The sequence below is a fragment of the Lepisma saccharinum genome, chromosome 6 (genome assembly GCF_977018435.1).
Source record: "Lepisma saccharinum chromosome 6, izLepSacc3.1, whole genome shotgun sequence".
Taxonomy (NCBI): Eukaryota; Metazoa; Arthropoda; class Insecta; order Zygentoma; family Lepismatidae; genus Lepisma; species Lepisma saccharinum.
Window position 1 is genome coordinate 50518819 of NC_139234.1, and position 21067 is coordinate 50539885.

The 21067-nt window shown below is 36.2% G+C and overlaps 1 protein-coding gene across 16 annotated transcripts in view; it reads left to right on the forward strand.

Moving 5' to 3' along the window:
- Dys (Dystrophin) overlaps nt 1–21067 on the forward strand; it is a 1073030-nt gene that overhangs the window by 133932 nt on the left and 918031 nt on the right. For all 16 annotated transcript variants that reach the window (XM_083123868.1, XM_083123876.1, XM_083123873.1 and 13 more), the window contains exons 2-9: nt 2120–2181; nt 9079–9171; nt 10379–10456; nt 11264–11356; nt 13877–13966; nt 16487–16685; nt 17551–17699; nt 19611–19802. In XM_083123868.1, the coding sequence (XP_082979994.1) occupies nt 2120–2181; nt 9079–9171; nt 10379–10456; nt 11264–11356; nt 13877–13966; nt 16487–16685; nt 17551–17699; nt 19611–19802 (956 nt within the window). The remainder of the gene's footprint in view (nt 1–2119; nt 2182–9078; nt 9172–10378; nt 10457–11263; nt 11357–13876; nt 13967–16486; nt 16686–17550; nt 17700–19610; nt 19803–21067) is intronic.

Below are 21067 nucleotides of genomic sequence, written 5' to 3' on the forward strand. Positions count from 1 at the left end.
AATGATCCGCTATCTTGGGCTGCCAAATTACCAAGTTTACTATGCTATGATAACATTACGTGCACTGCAGATTTAAGGATATTTTTGGACCATTTTAATAATGCATTTGTTGCCTGCAATGGTTTCGTTTTTTTATAAGGCCTGGATATTTATTTATGTTTACTGTTGTGTTCACTTCATCGTTTTCTCATCTTTCATCACTGTATGCAACGTTGAGTAAATAACAATTAAATAGGTATAGGTTGTGTCATACTTTGTGTAATCGATAAGAATGGGGGTGGTGACCGTCAATTAGTCACAAAAATTGTTTTGAATAATTGTTTATGTATTAAACTATCCTGTACTGTAAATGTGCTAATATTTTCTGTGTATTTAGATGGTAATTATTCGATACGAAATTTAACGCGGAAAACGATTACAAAAGCATTAAAAAAATCAGCATAACATCGCTCCCAGTTTTCTGTGATCGAAGCCTATACATATGTCCTGTAAACCGCGTAAAACGTTTCATTCTCCTCCCAGTCTTTTATAATTAAGAATACAGTGCCCCCTCCCCCAAGACGGAACCTATAGTGTGTTTATACATCTGTTATCCCTCCCTTTTTTCTCTCACTAAAAGACACAACATGTGACCCAAGAACTCCCCTCTGGTAGAAGTGCAGAATGTAAGAATACTCGCTGCTTTCATTCTGCCCTCCGGAAATTCAGAATGCTTTTGATTTGAGCATGCGTGCCGGAAGAAGACAGCCAACAATTAAATAGTCTAATTAGGAACCGTGAAGCCTAATTGTTTCCATCAGTAATACGTATGTGTGGCACAGGCACAATGCTGCATTATGTAATCGTCAAGTTATTTATGTTCTTCGTGATCTAACGGTTATTGTCCAACGCAGACGCGTAAAAAAAAATATTGTGGTTGTCTGGCCAGAGGCTGTATCTTGTCGTTCACCTAAACGGTTTTCCCCTATTCGGAAGGAACAGGATTCCAACGATTGCCATCCATGCGGGCTGAAAAGATAAAAAAGCATGATTGGGCTCAACCGCTTTCCGTGCCTTGCGTGCTCAAGTATTGACGTGGAAAGATCTTTCAAGTTGGCACTATTTTTTTTTTTTTTTTTAATGCAAGTTGATGTTGCATCTGGGTCACGTTCCGAACTTGAATAGACCTCAGAAGTCGATAAATACAGGAACTTCGAAGAAATATCATCTTTGATTTTCATCCATGATTTTGACCACGACGGTAATAGAAGGAAGGGTTAGAAATAATAGGAAAGTTTTGTTTAAAACATATTTATTACTTTAGACAAAATTGTATTCAGTTATAATTATGCAACCAAAGGTTGCTCACAGCGTCAGATATATCACAAATTCATTATGTATGAATCATTATTTACTATGACTAGATACCTTCCGGGGTCGATCCCCGTTGGAGGCACATTGCACAATGTTTTGTATCCCAATTTAAACTAGCTCCAGCCCCTATTGCCGTGCATGTGTGCTCTTGTGCATACTGCTCCGAAGTCAACACATTTGCACATATACATACATGCCCGTAGTAAATTCACTGTATAATATTTGCATCCACCGTTCGCTTACAACTTTCACCGTTATTCTTATTCGTAGTTTCTAAAATTTATTTAATCGTGACGATTAGAACAAATGCCGAGTAGATAGCAAATGGAAGTTTGTATGTATGCAGTTACTACTTTGTCTATTCCCCAGGTTCTTTACTGTTTTCATTTAAGAATTTTGATTTTCCTCAAAATTTGTGGAGGGGCTGTAGCCCCATCAACTCCTCCCTGCATACATCAACGATTGTAACTCTTCTACATAACGCAAACATGGGAAAGATCGGTTTTAAAATAAAATTCGATGTATAAATATAATGATGCTTATTGTTGAAAGTTCCACGATCTTCTGCCTATATTTTATATATTTTTATATTTCAGTACTGTTTCAGTACAAGGCCCCAGACATGTACACCACAATAAATATGTTGCAATGTGCAGTCTCAACTACTTTAATTTAAATTGAATTTATTAGATGATAAATAGAATTAAAGTTTTTTTTAATGATAAGATGTTCGTTAGCATAACCTATATATTTTTCTTCTTTTCAGATGAACGAGAAGATGTGCAGAAAAAGACATTCACCAAATGGATTAATTCTCAGCTAGTAAAGGTAAGAAATTACGAGCAATATCTTTGCTGCCTGTCTGCCACATAAAGAGGGCGCATGTAACGTATTCATATTGCATTCATATACGTGCTTACAGTGCGTTGTTCTCAGCATGGCCTTGGATGGTTGTGACAAAAATGGTTATATTATTTTTACAGACTTGATATGTTGTTAGAATGTAGCTTTTTTTTCAATGCAAATATATAAATTTCACACAATCATCATGATTAAACTTACATTAGAAATAAATTTCACACAATCATCATGATTAAACTTACATTAGAAGGACAGTACGTGAAAATAAAAATAAGTACGGATAAGTGTTTTATCACACCATGATCATTGACCGCGTGCGAAGTGACTCCATGTGGAGCATGTAGTTGTGTAAGGACGGACAGACAATGTGTAGTTGGCCTTTTTGTAAAAAAAAATCAACAAGTCTCCCAGATTATAACAAATTTCCAAAACTCTTACAAATATTTTTGATTTGATTTAATCTGATTTTTGTTAATTAGCGTCGCTTTGCTGCCACTATTGGCTAATCGCGACGATGAAAATGAGTGATGATGTGATGAAATTTATGAACGGTCAGTCACAGAGAACACCCAATACCTAGGCCGGGATTCGAACCCAAGATCCATGAGGTCGTAGCGCACTGTGCTAACCTCTCCGCCACGGATAGCGGCAGGCCTGTAACCAGAATTTTATTTCGGAGTGTAGGGCGAGGGGCTCATTCCTTATCAACAGTCGCCATCTAAAGGTAAAAAATTGGAGGGGTTGAAGCCCTGAAGATGAATTTCTCAGCACATTACAACTTATTATACAATATGGTTAATCTTGCTAAGTTGATTGGTTTGCTTTATTTTACTTCGCTGTTTGTGCCACTTTTGGCTAATTTGCGAAGATGGGGATGAGTGGTGATATGATGAAATTGATGAATGGACACTCACAAACATTCATGTCCAGGCCGGGATTCGAACCCGGGACACCTGGTGTCGTTGCACGAGTTGCTAACCACTCCGCCACTAATGCTACTAAAAAAGTAAAATTACGAAGGCTGTCGCAGAGAAGGTGAGACTAATTCCTGTATAGGAAAACAGGAACCTCCATTGGGTAGCAAATGTACTAGGGTGACAATTTGGTTCATTAGCTTGTGATTGAGACCAAAATGAGCACAATAGGTCAAAAGTCGTGACTGCGTAGCAGTTAAAAGACAAGCATGTACATGGACCTCTCCAAGAATCATTAAAATGAAACAAAAAAATTACAAACCACAATATTTTTATTGAGAATCAGCCATATCGGGTAGACGTACATCTTTTTCAAAATACATTGACAGCTAAGCAAGCGTCCACTCCTGCCACTTTGTGAATGTCTTTGAAAATTCGTTGTCAGGTAGCGAACTGAAGAAAACTTGAAGTGTCGTGATCACTTCCTTCTTCGTCATGGAATGACGACCATGTAAAGCGGCCTTTAAAAGTAGAAATAGCCAAAAGTCGCAGGGTGCAAGGTCTGGGCTGTATGCTGGATGTGGGAAAATTTCTATTTTTCTTTTCGTCGCGTAATCCTGAAAAGCTCGTGTGGTATGCGGGCATGCGTTATCGGGGTGCAATATGAAGGAGTTCTTCAAATGCGGCCTCTTTTTTCCTACGTGCTGGCGCAGAGTCTCAGTCTGTCTTGATCGGCATATGCCTGTTGAAACATTACATATGTTTCCGCAGCACTTTTCCCTAAACGCCAACAAAATTTTATGGCATGTCGCTGTTCATCATGAATACTCATCGCGAAAAGCAATGTTATACACAAAAACCTGGAGGGGTAAACGAAACACGTTCCGCGTAAATCAACATAGCTGCTCACTAACGTGGTTTCGCAACATGTGACAACGTGCTACGGAAACAGAATGAGTCATCCTACATGACGCGACTATAACTTTTTCCGCGCTTAGAAGGGACTGCACTGCAGACTACCACAGACTTGCAGACGACAGTTGACCGCATGTAGCGAGATAATTTTATGTTGAGTGAAGCCGCGGTCGCTCCTTCTCAACAACCAGGTAGCAAGCGCCTCCAGGGTTCTTGCTACTCAACAATGTTGGGTTGCTGAGTGATCCTGGAGGCGCCCACTGTAAACACAAGGGCAAAGGTATTACTCTGCCAGGCTTTAGCGATTGGATGATCGTAAAGCTTCTGCTGCTTCCACCACGTGGGAGAGAAAGTTGGCGCAAAAGCAATGTTACAAGCTACGAGAAATTAAATAAAAAGGAAAACTATAACTATTCACAAGATAAGCTGAACTTACGTACTTAAGAATTTAATTTGAAGATATAAAAGTGTTTTACTTGCCTAAGCAGAGTCAGATAGAAAGTAAATTCCTTCCATAGATTCCTCCCCTTCACTGCTGATGCCGCCGCTACTGCTATCAGCTGGATTGATAAAAAGTCGGTCAACAACCGTGTCGCACATGTAATCTGATTCCCAGAAACGTACCTCTTCTTTCTCCAATATGCAATACAATAAGGCGTCTGCCTTTGCCGGTCGGGTTTCTTAGCCCTGTGGTTAATCCTGAGAGGAAAGCCCGTTTTTTAGATTTTACGGCAGAATCTACCCACACCTTAGAAACAGTATGACCTTCATTCACCCACGTTTCATCAAGGAAATACAACTTTCGCCCCTCCCGCCTGTATTCGCGTATTTTCCTCAGGTAGTTCCGGCGCCACAACAATATGTCTTCTCGGTCAACAATAATATTTTTTCTGTTGCGTTGCACAAACTCGAAGATGATTTCTTTCAGAAGTGTGTGGAAACTTGTTTTCTTAAGGCTCGGCAGATCCGGATCACCATTCACACTCACCAACACTTTATTTATTGTTGGCGCTTCGTTCCTCTCAAAGAACTGATGAACCTTACGACGGATGGCACTTCTCGCAAACTCATCGCACTGAACTTGTAACACAGGCTTTTGACGTTGACGCTTTTCCCCTGGTGTTGTTAAAATGCCCTTATTTAGAACCTCACTGCGCGCAGATTTTACACTCTTAACAGACACACCAGTAAACTCGGATGTCAATTTCATCACGTCCTGGATAACCATAGTTGGATATTTCTCGCAAAACTTTGCGAACACATTCAATACAATTTGTTTCTCGCCGCTTTTCAACTGTTTCCCGCTGCAGTGTTTAACGTAGCCAACGCGAACGTCCATCTCGCACAAATTGAAATTCCCTCCCGCCTGCCCAGCCTTTACGCATGCGTGTTGTACCCAGAGTAAAAATTGTCACGTCTTGTGTATTTATGCCAACCTGGAGTTCATTTACATACTAACTATTGGTTATGATAATTCTAGAGTACGATAATTACAATTGTGTTGAAGGAATGTTCTATTCTTGCAAGTTAGAAAGTGGACTATATTTTGTTGCGCGTGGCAGGGTCTGTTGTTCAAGCAGACTCAACGAGAAGTGTTGCCAATCCGCCTATTCTTTTGCTAAAATTAGCTGTTTTGAACTTTTTGGCCCTGCATTGGTGACAATAATGGTTTTCAGATATTTGCACAGTAGTATCATACTTATTTGACTTCATTCAAAAATAGACACGGAAGTGACCTATTTTTCGTTTGTTTATTTATTTTCTTTAACAGCAGTAGTAATCCTTGTGGTATTGTTGCAGATGTTCCTATTCGAACGTTCTCTATATCGCTGTTTGTAAATATGATGCTAGATTTTCAAAATTTTGAAAATGGAAGAAATAAAGTGGCTGAAGTTCCATTTCGTTGGTAATTTTCGATTCGTCAAACCTCTTACGATTTTTCAGTAAATTAGATAAAATTCTGCACATCTATTCTCTACGTCCATTGCAAGACAGGGTCTACTTCATTTTTTGATAGCATAAAAAAAGAAAAACGCGGGTCCACGATATTGGATTTTTTTCAAATTCTCTTACAATTTTTGTCCAATTTGTGTGAAATTTGGAAAACTCTAAAAATGATGCAAAACTACTCTAGTTATGTGAATATGTTTATACTACATATATATATTTAATAAACCTACGGAAATACAAAGATAACATTCGGAAAGAACTGGCCATTCAAAAAATGGCTTTTATTGTGAGGGAAGTGAGGAGGAAAATTTGTATTCTTTATTCTATGAGAACTAGCAACAAATAGGGTATGACATGTCCACATTGTGATTATGGAGATTATCCATAAAAATCATTTCTACAATATAATGTAGAACCCTACACACTGTGAGAATTCGCTATTCGCTATATTCTGCAGTTATTTGTTGGCAACACTGTATTCATACACGTGCATTTGTTTACAGTACAGTTCCTTCTAAGTCATAAGAAGAATTTCTACAATTTAATGTAGAACCCTACAAACGGTGAGAATTCGCTTTTCGCTGTATTCTGCAGTTACTGGTTGGCAACACTGTATTCATACACGTGCATTTGTTTACCGTACAGTTCCTTCTAAGCGCGGATCCAGAGGAAAAAATCTGTCTCCCCTTCTCTGCGACAGCCTTTGTAATTTCCACTGTACACAATTTAAATTAGATATTTGTAAGATTTCGGTGGGTCGGGCTTCAGTCTTCTGAGCCCTCCTCCTGGCTACGTGCCTGGAGGTCGGCATATTATATGTACTGTTTTACCCAAGTCTGCGCTTTTGTTTAATTCATTTTATAAAAATCTTAATGTAAAATGTGTATTAATTTCATGGGGGAGAGGATTTTGAATATATGTGTGTGTGTTAAACCCATCAACATCTCAGAAATTTTAAATCATATAGGGGTCGAATGACAAGAAATAACACTTCATTGCATAATGGTTTAATTTCAAGAAAGTTTAGTGATGAACAGGGAACGGAACTTTATGTGCTAAAAAACTCAGAAATATTTATTTTCTTATGTGTCATAAATGTTGAAAATATGTGATAAAAACAGGAAAATATGTGACAAAAATGAAAAACATTTGGTAACAAAAACAAAATATTGCATGCATTTTAAACAGCTGAAATCAGTTTCTAAATGCTTACCTCCTAGCGAGCTATTTTTTGGAAGAATTGCAGTGAATCACCATAGTTTTTCCAAATTCTCCGCTGTAAATCTGTGACGATTATCTCTAAAAAAAGCATCTTATATTGTGAGAAAGATCGCTCCACGTCACAAGAAACAATTCTTGCATATTTGAAGCACCAAATGCCACTAACGCTGAAGTTTTCTAAAGCTTCCTCTTCCTCTACTTCAGCTTCCAAAACACGTGCAATTTGGCACAAAGTTTGAAAACCTTGATTTTTTCCAAAAAATTCTGTACATTTAGACATAAGCACTTGTGCGTTAGATCCAGTGGTGGGGGTAATATTTTCCCCCAATAGAATCGTAGGCGGGACGCCAGAAGTCTGCCAACGAGCGTGTTCAAAGACAAAACAAACCTAGCACTCTCGTTATGAAAGAGGTGCGGAGAATAAACATTTTTCCTTGGAGGATTGCGAGGTAGATGAAGTCAATGAGCTATTTTATGTATTTAAAATAAAAATTCGCAAAATATGTATTTACATACAGAAAACTGGAAAATATGTGTTTTTATGTAAAATAAAATTTGCTGTGTTGACATATAAGGCTATGATCAGAATTTTGGCAAAACCGAGGGTCTCTATCTTATCGCAGAAAAAACATTTAATTACCTAAAGTTCCGTTCCCTAGTGATGAACCACCGTATGGGAATGGGCCATGCCATGGACACTACTGGGTTGTAATGACTCCCATTTACTTCAAATAGGATCGTTAAAACCGAGATGAGTCCTAGACTAAAAAAATGCATGAAATTACGATAATTTGAATCGGGGTTAGTTAGTTTTTGGGCTCTCATGCGAATGTGGTGGCCTGTACTAAAATATGTTGCAATTAAAAAATTCCGAGATATCCCGAGCTATCTTCAGGACGGGGCGACTCCAAAAGCTCCCAAAAAGCACTTATCGACTCACCTCATGCAATTTTGCGAAATAAATTTGCTCAATTTATTGTCAGTTTTCAAAACCATGAACATGCTACGAATTACAGTCACGTACTTTATATCACTGCTACTACAATAAAGAAAATACAGGGTGTTTAAAAAGAGGTAACTGAAACTCAGCAACAAATACATGTTGAGTTACCTTTTTCTTGAAACACTCATTACTTGTAGCCTATCCATAGATCTCCTATAGTCTCTTCCTATCTGAGATGAAAATTGAATAGGGCAATTCATGTATGTAATATTTAACTCATCGCTAATTGTTACATTAATTTCTGTATATTAAATAACCAAGCCCTGGCGCAACGGCCCGTGAGGGCTAGGGCCTACCTACCGACTGCCGGCCTCATTCCCACCTGCCGAGGTGGGAGATCATCCAACGAGTTATTGGGGATGTGTGGTCAGCACGACGAACCCCCAGTCGTTGTAGATTTCCATCAATGGTTACGCTACTCATTCGTATCTCCCCAATTTCCTCACGATGGTGGGTTGCCACCGTTCCCATACATTGGCCGAAATCTCAGGAGAAGAGTTAGTTATTACTCTCTCCCCCAGGAAACTCGAATCAGCATCCCACAGCATCCCAAAGCCTTACGCCTGACCGCACGGCCACAGCATGGTACTTCTTCTGTTAATCACTTTCTGAAACTGTTGCCTTCTTTCATTGCCCTTTTGCAGTTGATTATTGTAAGTTAGTAGCACTTTTGTAATTGAAAATTAATTATTTTTCATGGTTTGCCCTGTTAGTTGATTCAGGGTCTTGCGGTTATAGTATACAAACTTTATTACGGCATGTTTTAGCAATTTGCATTGTTATTACGCATTATGATCAGTTTTAAACTATATTGGTGCCAGTATATGCTATTTATAAGTGTTTTTTCATCATATCTTTCAGAGCGATCAGCCTCCTGTGAGGGACTTGTTTTTGGACTTGCGAGACGGTTCTAGATTAATAACTCTTCTTGAGATACTCACTGGAAAGCAATATGTAAGTTTGTTTCCTTTCTAAGAAGAAAACCACAAACTGGATTTCCTCTTAATGATTTCTTTCTTTTATATTTCTAGTAGGAATGCGAAAGTTTAATGAGTTATCTATTATTATGGCCAATAAAGGTCAGTTTTTCAATAAAATTTCCGATAATTTTACCAATTCAATATATCTATAAATAGCTTGTACCTCTCTGCAAAAATTCTTCCATTTTGTTTTTATTTTTAATGTATGTAACATGTCTCAATGAACCATTCATTTTCTTCAAAGAACGTTTGTAAATTTATATCAAATGGATGATATTGAGTGAACAACTTCCCCTGCAATTCCCCTGGTGTGTGGTCAGCACGATGAACCCCCAGTCATTGTTGTAAGTTTTCATGACCGGCTTACACTACTCATTCATAGCTCTCCAATTCAATCACAATGGTGGGTGGCCACCGGACCCATACACAGCCCGAAATCTCAGGAGAAAAGTTGTTACGCTTCCCCCAGAAGACTCAAAACCTGCATGCATCTCATAGCTGGAGCTCAAAGCATGATGCTTCTTAGACAGCAGGCGGGACATATTATGAAATTATTTTATAATATTATTGTTGAGTAAGACAAATCATGAGCCTTAATCTCTGCCCCATATAGTAAGAGCTTAATAAATAAAATATTCCTGGTAAACAGACAGATCTTACATTGAAAACATGCCAGGTAAGGATTGTGCGTGTGGCCTTTGCTGAAGGTATGATTATCGTGATCATCTGAGGAATGTGTACTATTTACTTTTTTCGAAGCCCTACAGGAACCGTGGTGAAATGCAAATTTACTCGCTGGAAGAGGGCTTCTTATATGCTTTCCTTAACACACTGAATCTGTTTTCAGGATTTTCCCCCCACACTGCTTCATGATGTGAAGTTGGATATGCATTGGTAGAATATCAATTATTTGTATTGGCTATTTTTATATTGATATGGGAAAAATCGAAACAGTCTATTCCTAATTTATTGTATTTCTATTAGAACTTGCTTTATATAGTTGATGAAGTATGTTTAATTAATACGATTTTAAATATAATGTTATAAAAATATTTACAAGTTGTAATAACCTTATTTTTTCAGCAATTTGTTTCCAAAATGGGAAGCTTTAAACAATCATTGTTCTTGTAATAACTTTGTGTTTTAGCGTGTTTTATTAAATTTTATTATTATTCTTTCAGAAAAGAGAGAGGGGCCGGATGAGAGTACATCACCTAAACAATGTAAATAAAGCACTGCAGATATTAGAACAAAACAATGTAAGTATGCTAGTTCTGTGTACCTGCTTGAAATTTTATATTAAAAGTTACAATACTGGTATAAATACAGTCTTGGTAATCTACAAATTTCATCCAGGATTTTTCAGTTTGAATGGGAACAAGGAGTTAGGCCATGTAAATATGATATTCAGAACAAAAAATACATGAAATTAGACCACCCTGAATTTATTTGTGTGTGTGTGTGTGTGTGTTCTTAAAAAAAATAGGTGGATTAATCAAAGGCACCTCCATGAACACACACCCCTAAAAGTTCATGTGGACCTATTTATAAATTCAGGCTTGTACATTACTTTTTCATGTATACAGTGGTACCCTGATTTTACATTCACAGATTTTTCATTTTCCCGCAATATTCATTCAATCTTGATAGTCCCAATGTAGCAAAATTATATAAATTTCCCCCGATTTTACATTTTCCTGCATTTCCCTGAAAAACATAAAATTGAGGTTCCGCTGTACTTTGATTTGTTAATAAATTAAAAGATGTAAACAAAACAATTACTTTGAATAAACAAGAAATATAGAGGCTATTTTCAAGATATGCTTGTTCACTTCAGTAAGGCACATTTAAGCTGTTAAGTAGACTTATTATTCCTGACAATACTGTGTTTTTTCTAATCTTCCCTAATTTAATTGGAGAATGTGGAACACCATTTCGAAATGCACAATAATATTTATGTTAGTACATTTAAAATTATATCCCAAAATAAATTAACATTAATGTATACTACATATGCAATGTTACTTATGTTATCAGAGAAATAAAGAACACATTTTTCCTTACAGGTGAAGCTTGTGAATATAAGTAACAATGATATAGTAGATGGAAACCCAAAACTTACACTGGGCCTTGTTTGGAGTGTTATTTTACATTGGCAGGTATGTTTTCAATGTGCTAAATATTACTTTTAGTTAGTGCAAGACAGAGGCGCAACCACGAATTTTTGTCGGGGGGGGGGCAAGTACCAGGATAAACATACCAATAATAATAATAATTGCAATAATAAAAAGCTAATAATAATAATGTTTATAATAATAAATATTATAACATTATTATTGTTATTATTGATTTGCTTCATTTTACTTTGCTTATAGTGCCACTTTTGGGTAATTTGCGAAGATGGGGATGAGTGATCATATGATGAAATTGATGAATGGACATGTGCGCACTCACAAACATTCATGCCCAAGCCGAAAATTCGAACCCGGCACAATATTATTATTATTAGAAGTAGTAGTATCAAAGACGTTATTACCCTCGTAAATTTTGCAAGAGGTGGTAGAAGTTAGTGCTAATTTCGCGGGACGCCAATGCATTCTCTCTTTTAAAACTTTCGTGCCTCCCATGACAGTGTAGTGGTAATACTGTCGCCTTGTGATCAATGGGTCCCAGGTTCGATACCCAGTTGAGACACATGGCACAGTGGTTCGGACCCCACTTTAAACTGTAGGTCCAGTCCCAATTAGCCTTTCTGTGTGTAAAGTGGACTTAAAACCACAAATGAAGCAATCAATTTTACAAGTTATTTTCATTTTGATATTTCGGCACCCAGGGCTGACTCCCGCCGCCCCCTAGCTATGGTTCTGAACTTAATAAGAGAACGAAACGAGCAAGAAAATTTTGTGAGAAGTATTTTTATTTGAAGTTATGGGCGGTAATTGCCCCCTGCAGGTACACTTCGCCTTCAACTTTTGCCCCCCAGAACTCATTTCCATCCAAGGTGGAGGGGGGCAATCCCCCCCTGTAGTTGCGTCACTGGTGCATGATTAGCAAATATTTGTTATATCCTCCCCTTCCTCTCCCTGGAAAGAAGAGTACCCACAGGTTTTTTCTTTCAAAAAATATAGGGGATACCATCTATTTAAAAGCATTTTGAATGAAATTGTGAATATGACCAAGAATCAAATTAATTATATTGCCCAATTGATTCAATGCAATTGTAGGGGTCATGGCCCCCACACTGCTTTCTATGAATGTAGAAGCAAAAAACTTTTGTTTTTTAAATACATTTCGAAATATTTAATTTTTGAAAGGTCAAACCCATCAGAACTATCTGATTATAGGCAAATATATAAGGCCGGCTTTAGACGAAAGCATTTCCTTTAACTTTTTTGCTAGCATAAATGCCATGTAAATGCTTCCAAAAATCTCATAGCATATATAGTACTTTACACGGATGCATTTCATGTAACTTTTCTGTTAGCTTTTGCGATTACAATGTATAACATATACAGCATGAAGGGCACGTTGAGTTACACCATCTTTGCTGAGTGCACTGTGTTTACAATTGAAAGAACTAAAATATTCTTCCATACGTGTACAGTAAATGTTGTAAAGTATGTATTTAAGCAGCGTCATTGTTTTATACCTAATTATGTTTTATACGAAACATTATTCTCCTCGGTTCAATAGTTATTGGCTTTTAAAAATGTGAAGTGATACATTGTTTACATCTCACACAGCCACCATTACATGTTCACTCGTGACCAAGAGGTTGCTTCTGATTCGTTATGCTACGGAAATAGGATGGGTTCTATCCTTGAGAAATGCCATGAAATATGCCATAGCATCTGAAATGCAATAAGATTTTTCACTTTACACGGTAGCATTTTGGTCATGGCACAAATGTTAAGGCAAATGCTTTCGTCTAAAGTGGGCTTAATTGAAGTTGACCTTATCAATATTCATATCAGGGAATGCTATATTTGATACTTCATGTCTGTATTGTAAAACTTTCATGTGACTACATTATAGGTCGCATCTTGGCTAAGAGTGAAAGCAGTTATATTGCCAATTATTATCTTATTGGGAGAATGTATATCTTTGAAGATAAATTAATTTCTGTATCAGATAACTTGTGCCATTTCAGATCATTATACCATATCTTCTTGTGTTTTAAAAAAGAACAGTACAAAAATACTGACAGGTAGTTGATTTATTGTTGAAAGTTTCTACTCAGCCACATCATTAGACCTGCCAACAAGTTCTTTTTTTGGAGGGGGATATTTGTTCTCAAAACAAGAACCTACACAAACCGAAACATGTGAAGACAATAGATGGGAAGCTTTTGTTTTTAGAGAAAACTAAATTGTTGTTTGCCACCCAGGCACAAGAGTTGAAGTGTGTGTTTCGATGGCCATCTGTTATAAAGGTTGTTAAGCTTTCAGTTGGTGCACTGTTTGGAGGAAGTGTTTTATTTGGTGATGGGCCATGTTTTACACATAAACTCTTCTGTGGAAAGAAAGACTGCCAGAATGAACAAGAATAAAGAATCAGTAATTTTTGTGAGAATATTTAGCAGATATAAAACACTAGCATTTAAGACATATAGACATTCTGCTATTCTTTACTAATTAATATATTTATTTGATTATTTTGATACATTCTGTTTTTTTCAGGTCCATTATCACTTAAAAGACTTGATGGCGGAGCTCCAACAAACGAACCTTGAAAAGACATTGCTAGCTTGGTGTAGACAAAATACTCGGGTAAATATTTACATAGACATATATAACTATGAATTTGTATATATTAATATATATGCATGGTTTTTCTAATTTGTAAATAAGGTTTTTCCCATTTTTTAATTTCAATTTCTTGCAAAAAATATTTAAAAATCAGCAATAATCTTAAGTACTTTAACATATGTACATGGACGTCCGAAAGGAGGGGCAAGAAGGACCTTGACCCCCCCCCCCCCCGATAGATGAATGTCCACCTAAAAATTATATATTTCACACATAATTTCATTTCGATCACAGTAATTTATGTTAATTATAATAAATTCGTTGAAGGAACATGGTAGTTTCATACTGAAATATTGTTTTTTGAGGTGGCATCACTATTATGGATAAAAATATGACTCCTTTGCCTCCCCTGGAAAAAAATACCTTGCTCTTCCTCCCTGCAAAAAATCCTGCAGACGTCCATGCATATGTATGCATTATAAAACAAGTTTTCTAAGTAAAATTTGGCAGGGAAGTTAAATGTAAGCTTGGGGTATTCTAATAATACTAAACTTTATCTCAGTGAGTTTGTTTTTGTGTAAATGAAATCTATTAAGAATATCAATAGAAAATTAATATATTACTTGTATAATGCATATTTCAACAATAGTGTTAAAGTTTTTCTAAGTTTATAATATTAGGTTAAATCCTGTTATGCACAATAGGCTAATTGAGACTGGATCTACTATTTAAAGTGGGATCCAAACAACTAAAATGTGCAGGTTGACCCACTGGCAACTGAACCCAGGATCCTTCGATTACAAGTGTGTGGCATAAACCATTATGCTGTCAGGAAGGCTTAACAGTGATGTAGTGATAGGTGAAGAATTGCGAAGTTCAGGGAGGTTCGACTATCTTGTTCCCCCAGCTAGTTATTACAGTGGAATAAATTAAACTTTTTCTCTGCGTTGAGATGGCTGACGCAAGTAACTATAGTGTGGATGAATGGTGAGCAGCATGTGTATGTACACATGAACTTTCACAGAGCAGTAAAACAATAAGGGGAGTGCAATATGACTTCAGTCCAAGCTTTAACAAAGAGTTTTGAGTGTTGGTTTTAAGTCTACTTTATGCACAGGAAGGCTAATCAGGACTGGACCTACAATTTAAAATGGGATCCAAACTACTTGTGCCTCCACTGGGTATCAAACCCAGGACCCCTTGATTACTAGGTGACGATGTTACAATTATGCCATCGGAGACGACAATCTCACACAGGACATGCAGACAAATTATTTGTGCCAGGAAGATACTGGAAATCACTCCCCTTCTAGTTCGGTAACTTCGTAAATTGTTATACAAGGGCTAACAAGACATTTGGACCATTCATAATTTTTGTATTCTTTAAAATTGAAAAATTAACGTGGATAAATGATAGAATGCGGTACAATTATTCTTTAATTAAAATTATACGGACATGTTTCTTCAGTGCCAGAGTGTCTACCAGTCAAGAAAAAGTAAAGAAATAATACTTTTGGTCAAGGTTTTTTGCCGTCACAAGGACTGATTGATTTGGTTAATTTTACTTCACTTTTCTGCCACTTTTGGCTAATCGCGACCATGGAGATGAATTGTGATATGAAGAGATGGCTGAAATGACATGAAGAGATGGCTCGAAATTGGATCAAAAGGAGTGCAACAATTGCAGGAAAGGTGACATTGTTGCAGAAAAATGAGGCTGAATTTGAAATCACCCAACTTCCCGTGACATGCTCTCCAGCTCCTCAATAAAGATGAAATAAGACATAAAGTACAAGTCACAAATACGCGGATAACACAACACAATTCCTACAGATGATTACCCTGCAGCCCCTGGTGCCAGAGGCTCGCTTGTCTGCCAAATTCAGTCTAGGATGCATTAATAGATAAAGCAAGTCTAATTCTCTTGTTAAAAGAGCTTCAGTTTTCATCTTAACTGCCCATTTGGTAGTGGTTTTTCATTAAATAAATATTTATTTTCTTAATTTCTAATTTCCAACTTTACCTAAGTAGGTATCACATAAATAAAGGTTAAGAAAAATGAAATAAAGGTCATGAAAAAGTCAAGAATTTTGGATTTGTTATTTTGGTAGACACCCTGAGACAGCCTTCATAACTTCAATCATAACCTTCCCACTTTTAGCATGTATTCACATTTCCAATATAATTAATCCAATAAATCTTAACTTACAAATTCTAATTTGCACTTTACTGCACTATCTAATCAGTTAATATGTAGAGAATATATTTTTGTTAAAGTTGAAAAGTTTTCTACTATTTTGAAAATTACAGGTGATGTTCTTGGTAAACATTTATGTAAAACGTACCAGCAGTAAATGCAAGATTTTTTTTTACCTTTAAAATGTAAATATTACACAACATTTATTTCTTTTACATAATTTTTCAAAACCTATGTCTACTGCATATAAATTACTCATACTTCAGTCAACTAGGCAGAGCTATTATATAAGCAATTGCAGTTCACTTGAATTTTTAAACTGTGTTTTAAAAATTATATTTCAGAACTACCCTGGTGTTGACGTGAAGAACTTTACAAGCTCATGGTGTGATGGGCTGGCGTTTAATGCCTTAATTCACTACTGGAGACCACAGTTGTTTGACTACACCAACATTGCCAAAAAGCATCCTAATGCTAGATTAGAACATGCATTCCGTATTGCTCAAGAGCACTTAGGAATCGAAAGGTTACTAGATCCTGAAGGTATGTAAAATAGGATTTAAAGACAATAGTTGTGATAGTTATAATTATTATTTATTAATATAGCCTATCGCCTGAGACAATACCACTTTCGACTAGTACCAGTACCGATGCTGATACACTTACAGATTTCCACCAATAGAGATGCTTGAAAATTGCAACAATTAAAAATTGCTCACAATATTAATATCTAAGTATTGCACTGCAATTGTATGAGTCATTTTCTGAAAGTTGTGTTTTAAAATATTCAAAAAATACATTGGAATATTAAAATGGCTGTTATTTAATCACCAGGTTTGTTTTGCACACAATACTGGTGCAAAATAAATTAAAACTTTGAATTTTGCATAATTTGCAGGATAATTAAAATCTGTGAAAGTATCTTGTGACATTTTTGTGGGTCTTATGGAATATCCGAACTCTGGAAAAGTATTAGCCATCTAGATTATGAATAGATCTAGTTGTGGATACATCAAATTCCAGCATTATTTTTTGAAATGGAATTTTTATAAATGTTTGTTTACAAGACATGCACGAAATCTAGCAGAATCTTAGAAAAGGGAGGTTATATTTTTTGATGATATTACTAGTATAGATCAAAAAAGATTTACATGCTGTATCGTTTTTTAGAGCATTTGAGTTACTGGAATGAGTTTACTTCAGCTCTTAATTAAATAATTTCAACATAGTACATTTTCAAAGACCAGAGTTCCAAATAACAAGCATGTGCTAAAACCCAGTTGAAATATTCATACACATCAGTAAATATTTTGTAAAATAATGCATATATTATTTATTTTACCTTCACCTTCATGTTAAATACAGCATGTACTGTTGTATGAACTAATACAAAATTTTTGTCTTGCAGATGTTAACACCTCAGTGCCTGACAAGAAGTCCATCATGATGTATGTAATGTGCCTTTTCCAGTCTTTACCACACTCAGGGATAGAAGTAGGGCCTTTAGACATCAGCATACACTCTGATTCCAGTTCCATAGCTTCTCCACTGGCTGAGGTAATATAACTTATAACTATGTATATAGTTTTTTATTTTTATTTCAAGCACTAATTTACACTGCAACAGATGAGTTGTTTGAAGTAACTTCTTATGTAACAGTACTGAAATTAAAATGAGTTCTGCCAAGAAGTACCAAGAAGACCTTCTTTCCCCAGCTGGAAATGAATTTAGGGAAAATTTCTGGGCTAGCTGCTTTCAATTTGAACACTGCTGGTATTAATTCTGTAATTGTCATATTTTTCTGAAGAAATGTGATAGTTAATAAATATGTTAATACATATTTATTCTGTTTTATTAATGTGCATTTATTTTGAAAGGAACTTAACTGTTTCTCAAAGGAAGTTCATATAATAATAATAAAATTCCAAAACAGTTAAAGAACAACAGAAGAGAGCTACTTGATAATCTGCATTCTGGCAACCTCTGTAACAGTTGTTATCACACTGCACTATGATGCCAGGAGTCCCAGGTTGGAATCCCATCCTGGGCATGAGTGTTCATGTCATCACTCATCCTCTTTGTTGCAATTAGCCAAAAGCGGCAGAAAGGCATGATCATAGGTGTGCGCAGACCCTTTGATTAGGGGGGCAATAGCCTTGATGAAAGTTCAGTCGGGATAGAAAAAACTAATTTGATCTCACTGTTTAAGTTTTATTGCATGTGTGTGTGTGTGTGTGTATATACTCCCATATATATGTACATATACATACACACATACATACATACATAATCAATTCATCCGCCCCATAACAAACCAATAGCAAAAATCATATAAATTGTCTTTGAAATGTGGATGCTTCTTTTTCTCCAGGTAATTTACAATGCATTACATTAAACAAATTGCGGGCGAAGCGAGCAAGAAAATTTTCAGATCGAAATTATTGCAAAATAAAACAATATTGATTTAACATGGTGCAAAAGTGTTTATGGACCGCCATGGTATTCTCTTTTACATTTTTTTAAAGATTTAGATCGTTCAGCATCCAGGGTCAACTCTCGCCGATCCCTAGCTGCGGCTGTGAACTTGACAAGACTGAAAGAAAGGCAGACACTGCAAGCGGAGCGAGCAAGAAAATTTTACGAAATGTATTTTTATTTGTATAAAATTTGAAATCGAGGGGCCAATTGCAGCTCTCTGCCCCCTGCAGGTGCTCTTAGCCATCTGGAAGAAATAATACAAGAGAAACGTGAAAATTAATCCCATCTTGAGTATCCTTTTGTCCTGGTGCTCTTAGATTCTGCTAGTCTTGCTTTCCTTTACTTCCATGTTTGCCCCCATAAAATTGATTTCCATCCAAGGTTGGGGACAATAACCCTGTCAGCTGTGGTTGCGCACTGCACCCCCCCTCCCCATAGTTGCTTTGAACTTTCATCAGCTTGAAAATACTTTATATTCTTTAAGAGTATAACATCGTTTAATACTGGCGATAAGATTCCTCTATCCTAAATTTCTAGGTGAAAATATAATTATATAGCAGTATGGACATCTGGAAGGGGGAGCAAGGATGGTCACAACTCCCCCTTAGAAAAAGAATGTCAACCTAAAAGTACATTTTCACACATATAATTTGATTTCAGTCATAAAAATTTACATTAATTTTATTATTAATGGGGATACAGGAATTCTATAATTTCAAATTCAAGAGGTTTTTTTTTTTAGGGTTACACTATTATTGGGGTAATATGCCTCATGGAAAAATACCTTGCTTGTCCCTCCGTGGAAATCTGCGGATATCCATGATTAGGGGAGGGGCATTTGTCCCCCTCCCCCCTTGCCCCCCATGCGCACACCTATGGGCATGATGATAGATGTTAAAGAAGTATTTCTGTTTCATTTATGTCTACTTTATTTTATACTTTTTCCTTGCTAGTTTGCCATATTCATCTGACCTTACACTTTGTTTTCAGGCTGGTTCCTTTAGTTTATCTGGCTCCCGTCCAGTTAGTAGTGCTACAACAATGTCTGTAGAACTGGGTGGTTATCAGGTGGCACTGGAAGAAGTGTTGACATGGCTGTTGGAAGCTGAGGACAAGCTGAGCAGTTTAGGACCAGTAGAAGGCACTTTGGAATATGTGAAAGACCAGTTTCATTCACATGAGGTACTTTGTTTATATTAATCATTAAATGTTATAATTGAGGGCACATGTGTACTCCAAATAAAAATAAACACCAAACGTTATAAAGTTTCCTCCAGGTAAAATTTTCTGGGGTTTTATTTCATTAACTATTGGAATTTATCTAACTGCTGTAAAGAAGAAGCAGTGACTGAGAATAGTGTGATGAAAACTTCATGAAAAGTTGTCAGTAATAATAAATAATGTTTTTGTTTCATAGGGAATTTAGAAGTAAATGAAGCAACATGCATTATAAAATTAAAAAGAGAAATTAGGATTGGATGAAATTTTTCATTGTGACATTAGTTTTGTTGACTTGCATACAGGATTATGCTAACAATGTAGTAATGAACTAAAGGCTTATTCATAAACATGATACATAGTGAAGAAATGTATAGTTAACAATGATGGCACCAGAAGAAAATTGGCAGGCAGAGGGGACAGAAAGATTTTCTGGGAGCAGCCACATTTAGTAAACACCTAAATACCAAACAAAAATGCATATTTAGCCTAAACTACCCTTTATATATATATATATTTTCTTGTTTGTTAGGGGAAGGACTGGACTGGTCAACCAGGAGGACATTTGTCCTCACTCCCACCATGGGACACAATCAATGATAGTTCTATACAACTGAAAATATAGATAGCATCTAATGAGGCGTACAAGTGTGAACTACCAATTTGTATTACTGTTCCTTTTACCTATATTGGGGGCATAATTTCAGTTTATAAGTTTATTTCAATTGATCCATCCCAGAGTATTGCCTAACTTTGCTCCTGAAAAAATATTTATTTTTTAGATAATGTAATATTTGATTTTGTCTCATTTTGTCAGTGTATTTATGTTTATTAACTTGTTGTAAGCTTATTTTCTCAAGATATGACCCCTTTGTTAGTGAAAGAATAACTAATTTTTAAAATATTTTGAAAACTTCAAAAATTAATTTGCTGAAATATCGTAAGTTTCTTGTAGGAAAAGGTTTTCTATTTCCATGTTGCTGTTGTTGTTGTTACCTGATTAGTTTTGAAGGAGCCCTGCCTTCATTAACACAGGTTATGGCATCTAAGATGGTAATTATAGCGTGTCATAGCTATGTTTATCCTGGTTGTTTGTAGTTCCGGTTTCTGCCATCTGTCAACCATGAGTAAACAAAGCAGTCTTGTGCTATTGTGCTGCAATCACCATGCTTGATGCAGCAACCTGTGTTAACGAAGGCAGTGGCCCTTCAAAGTTAATTGGATAACAA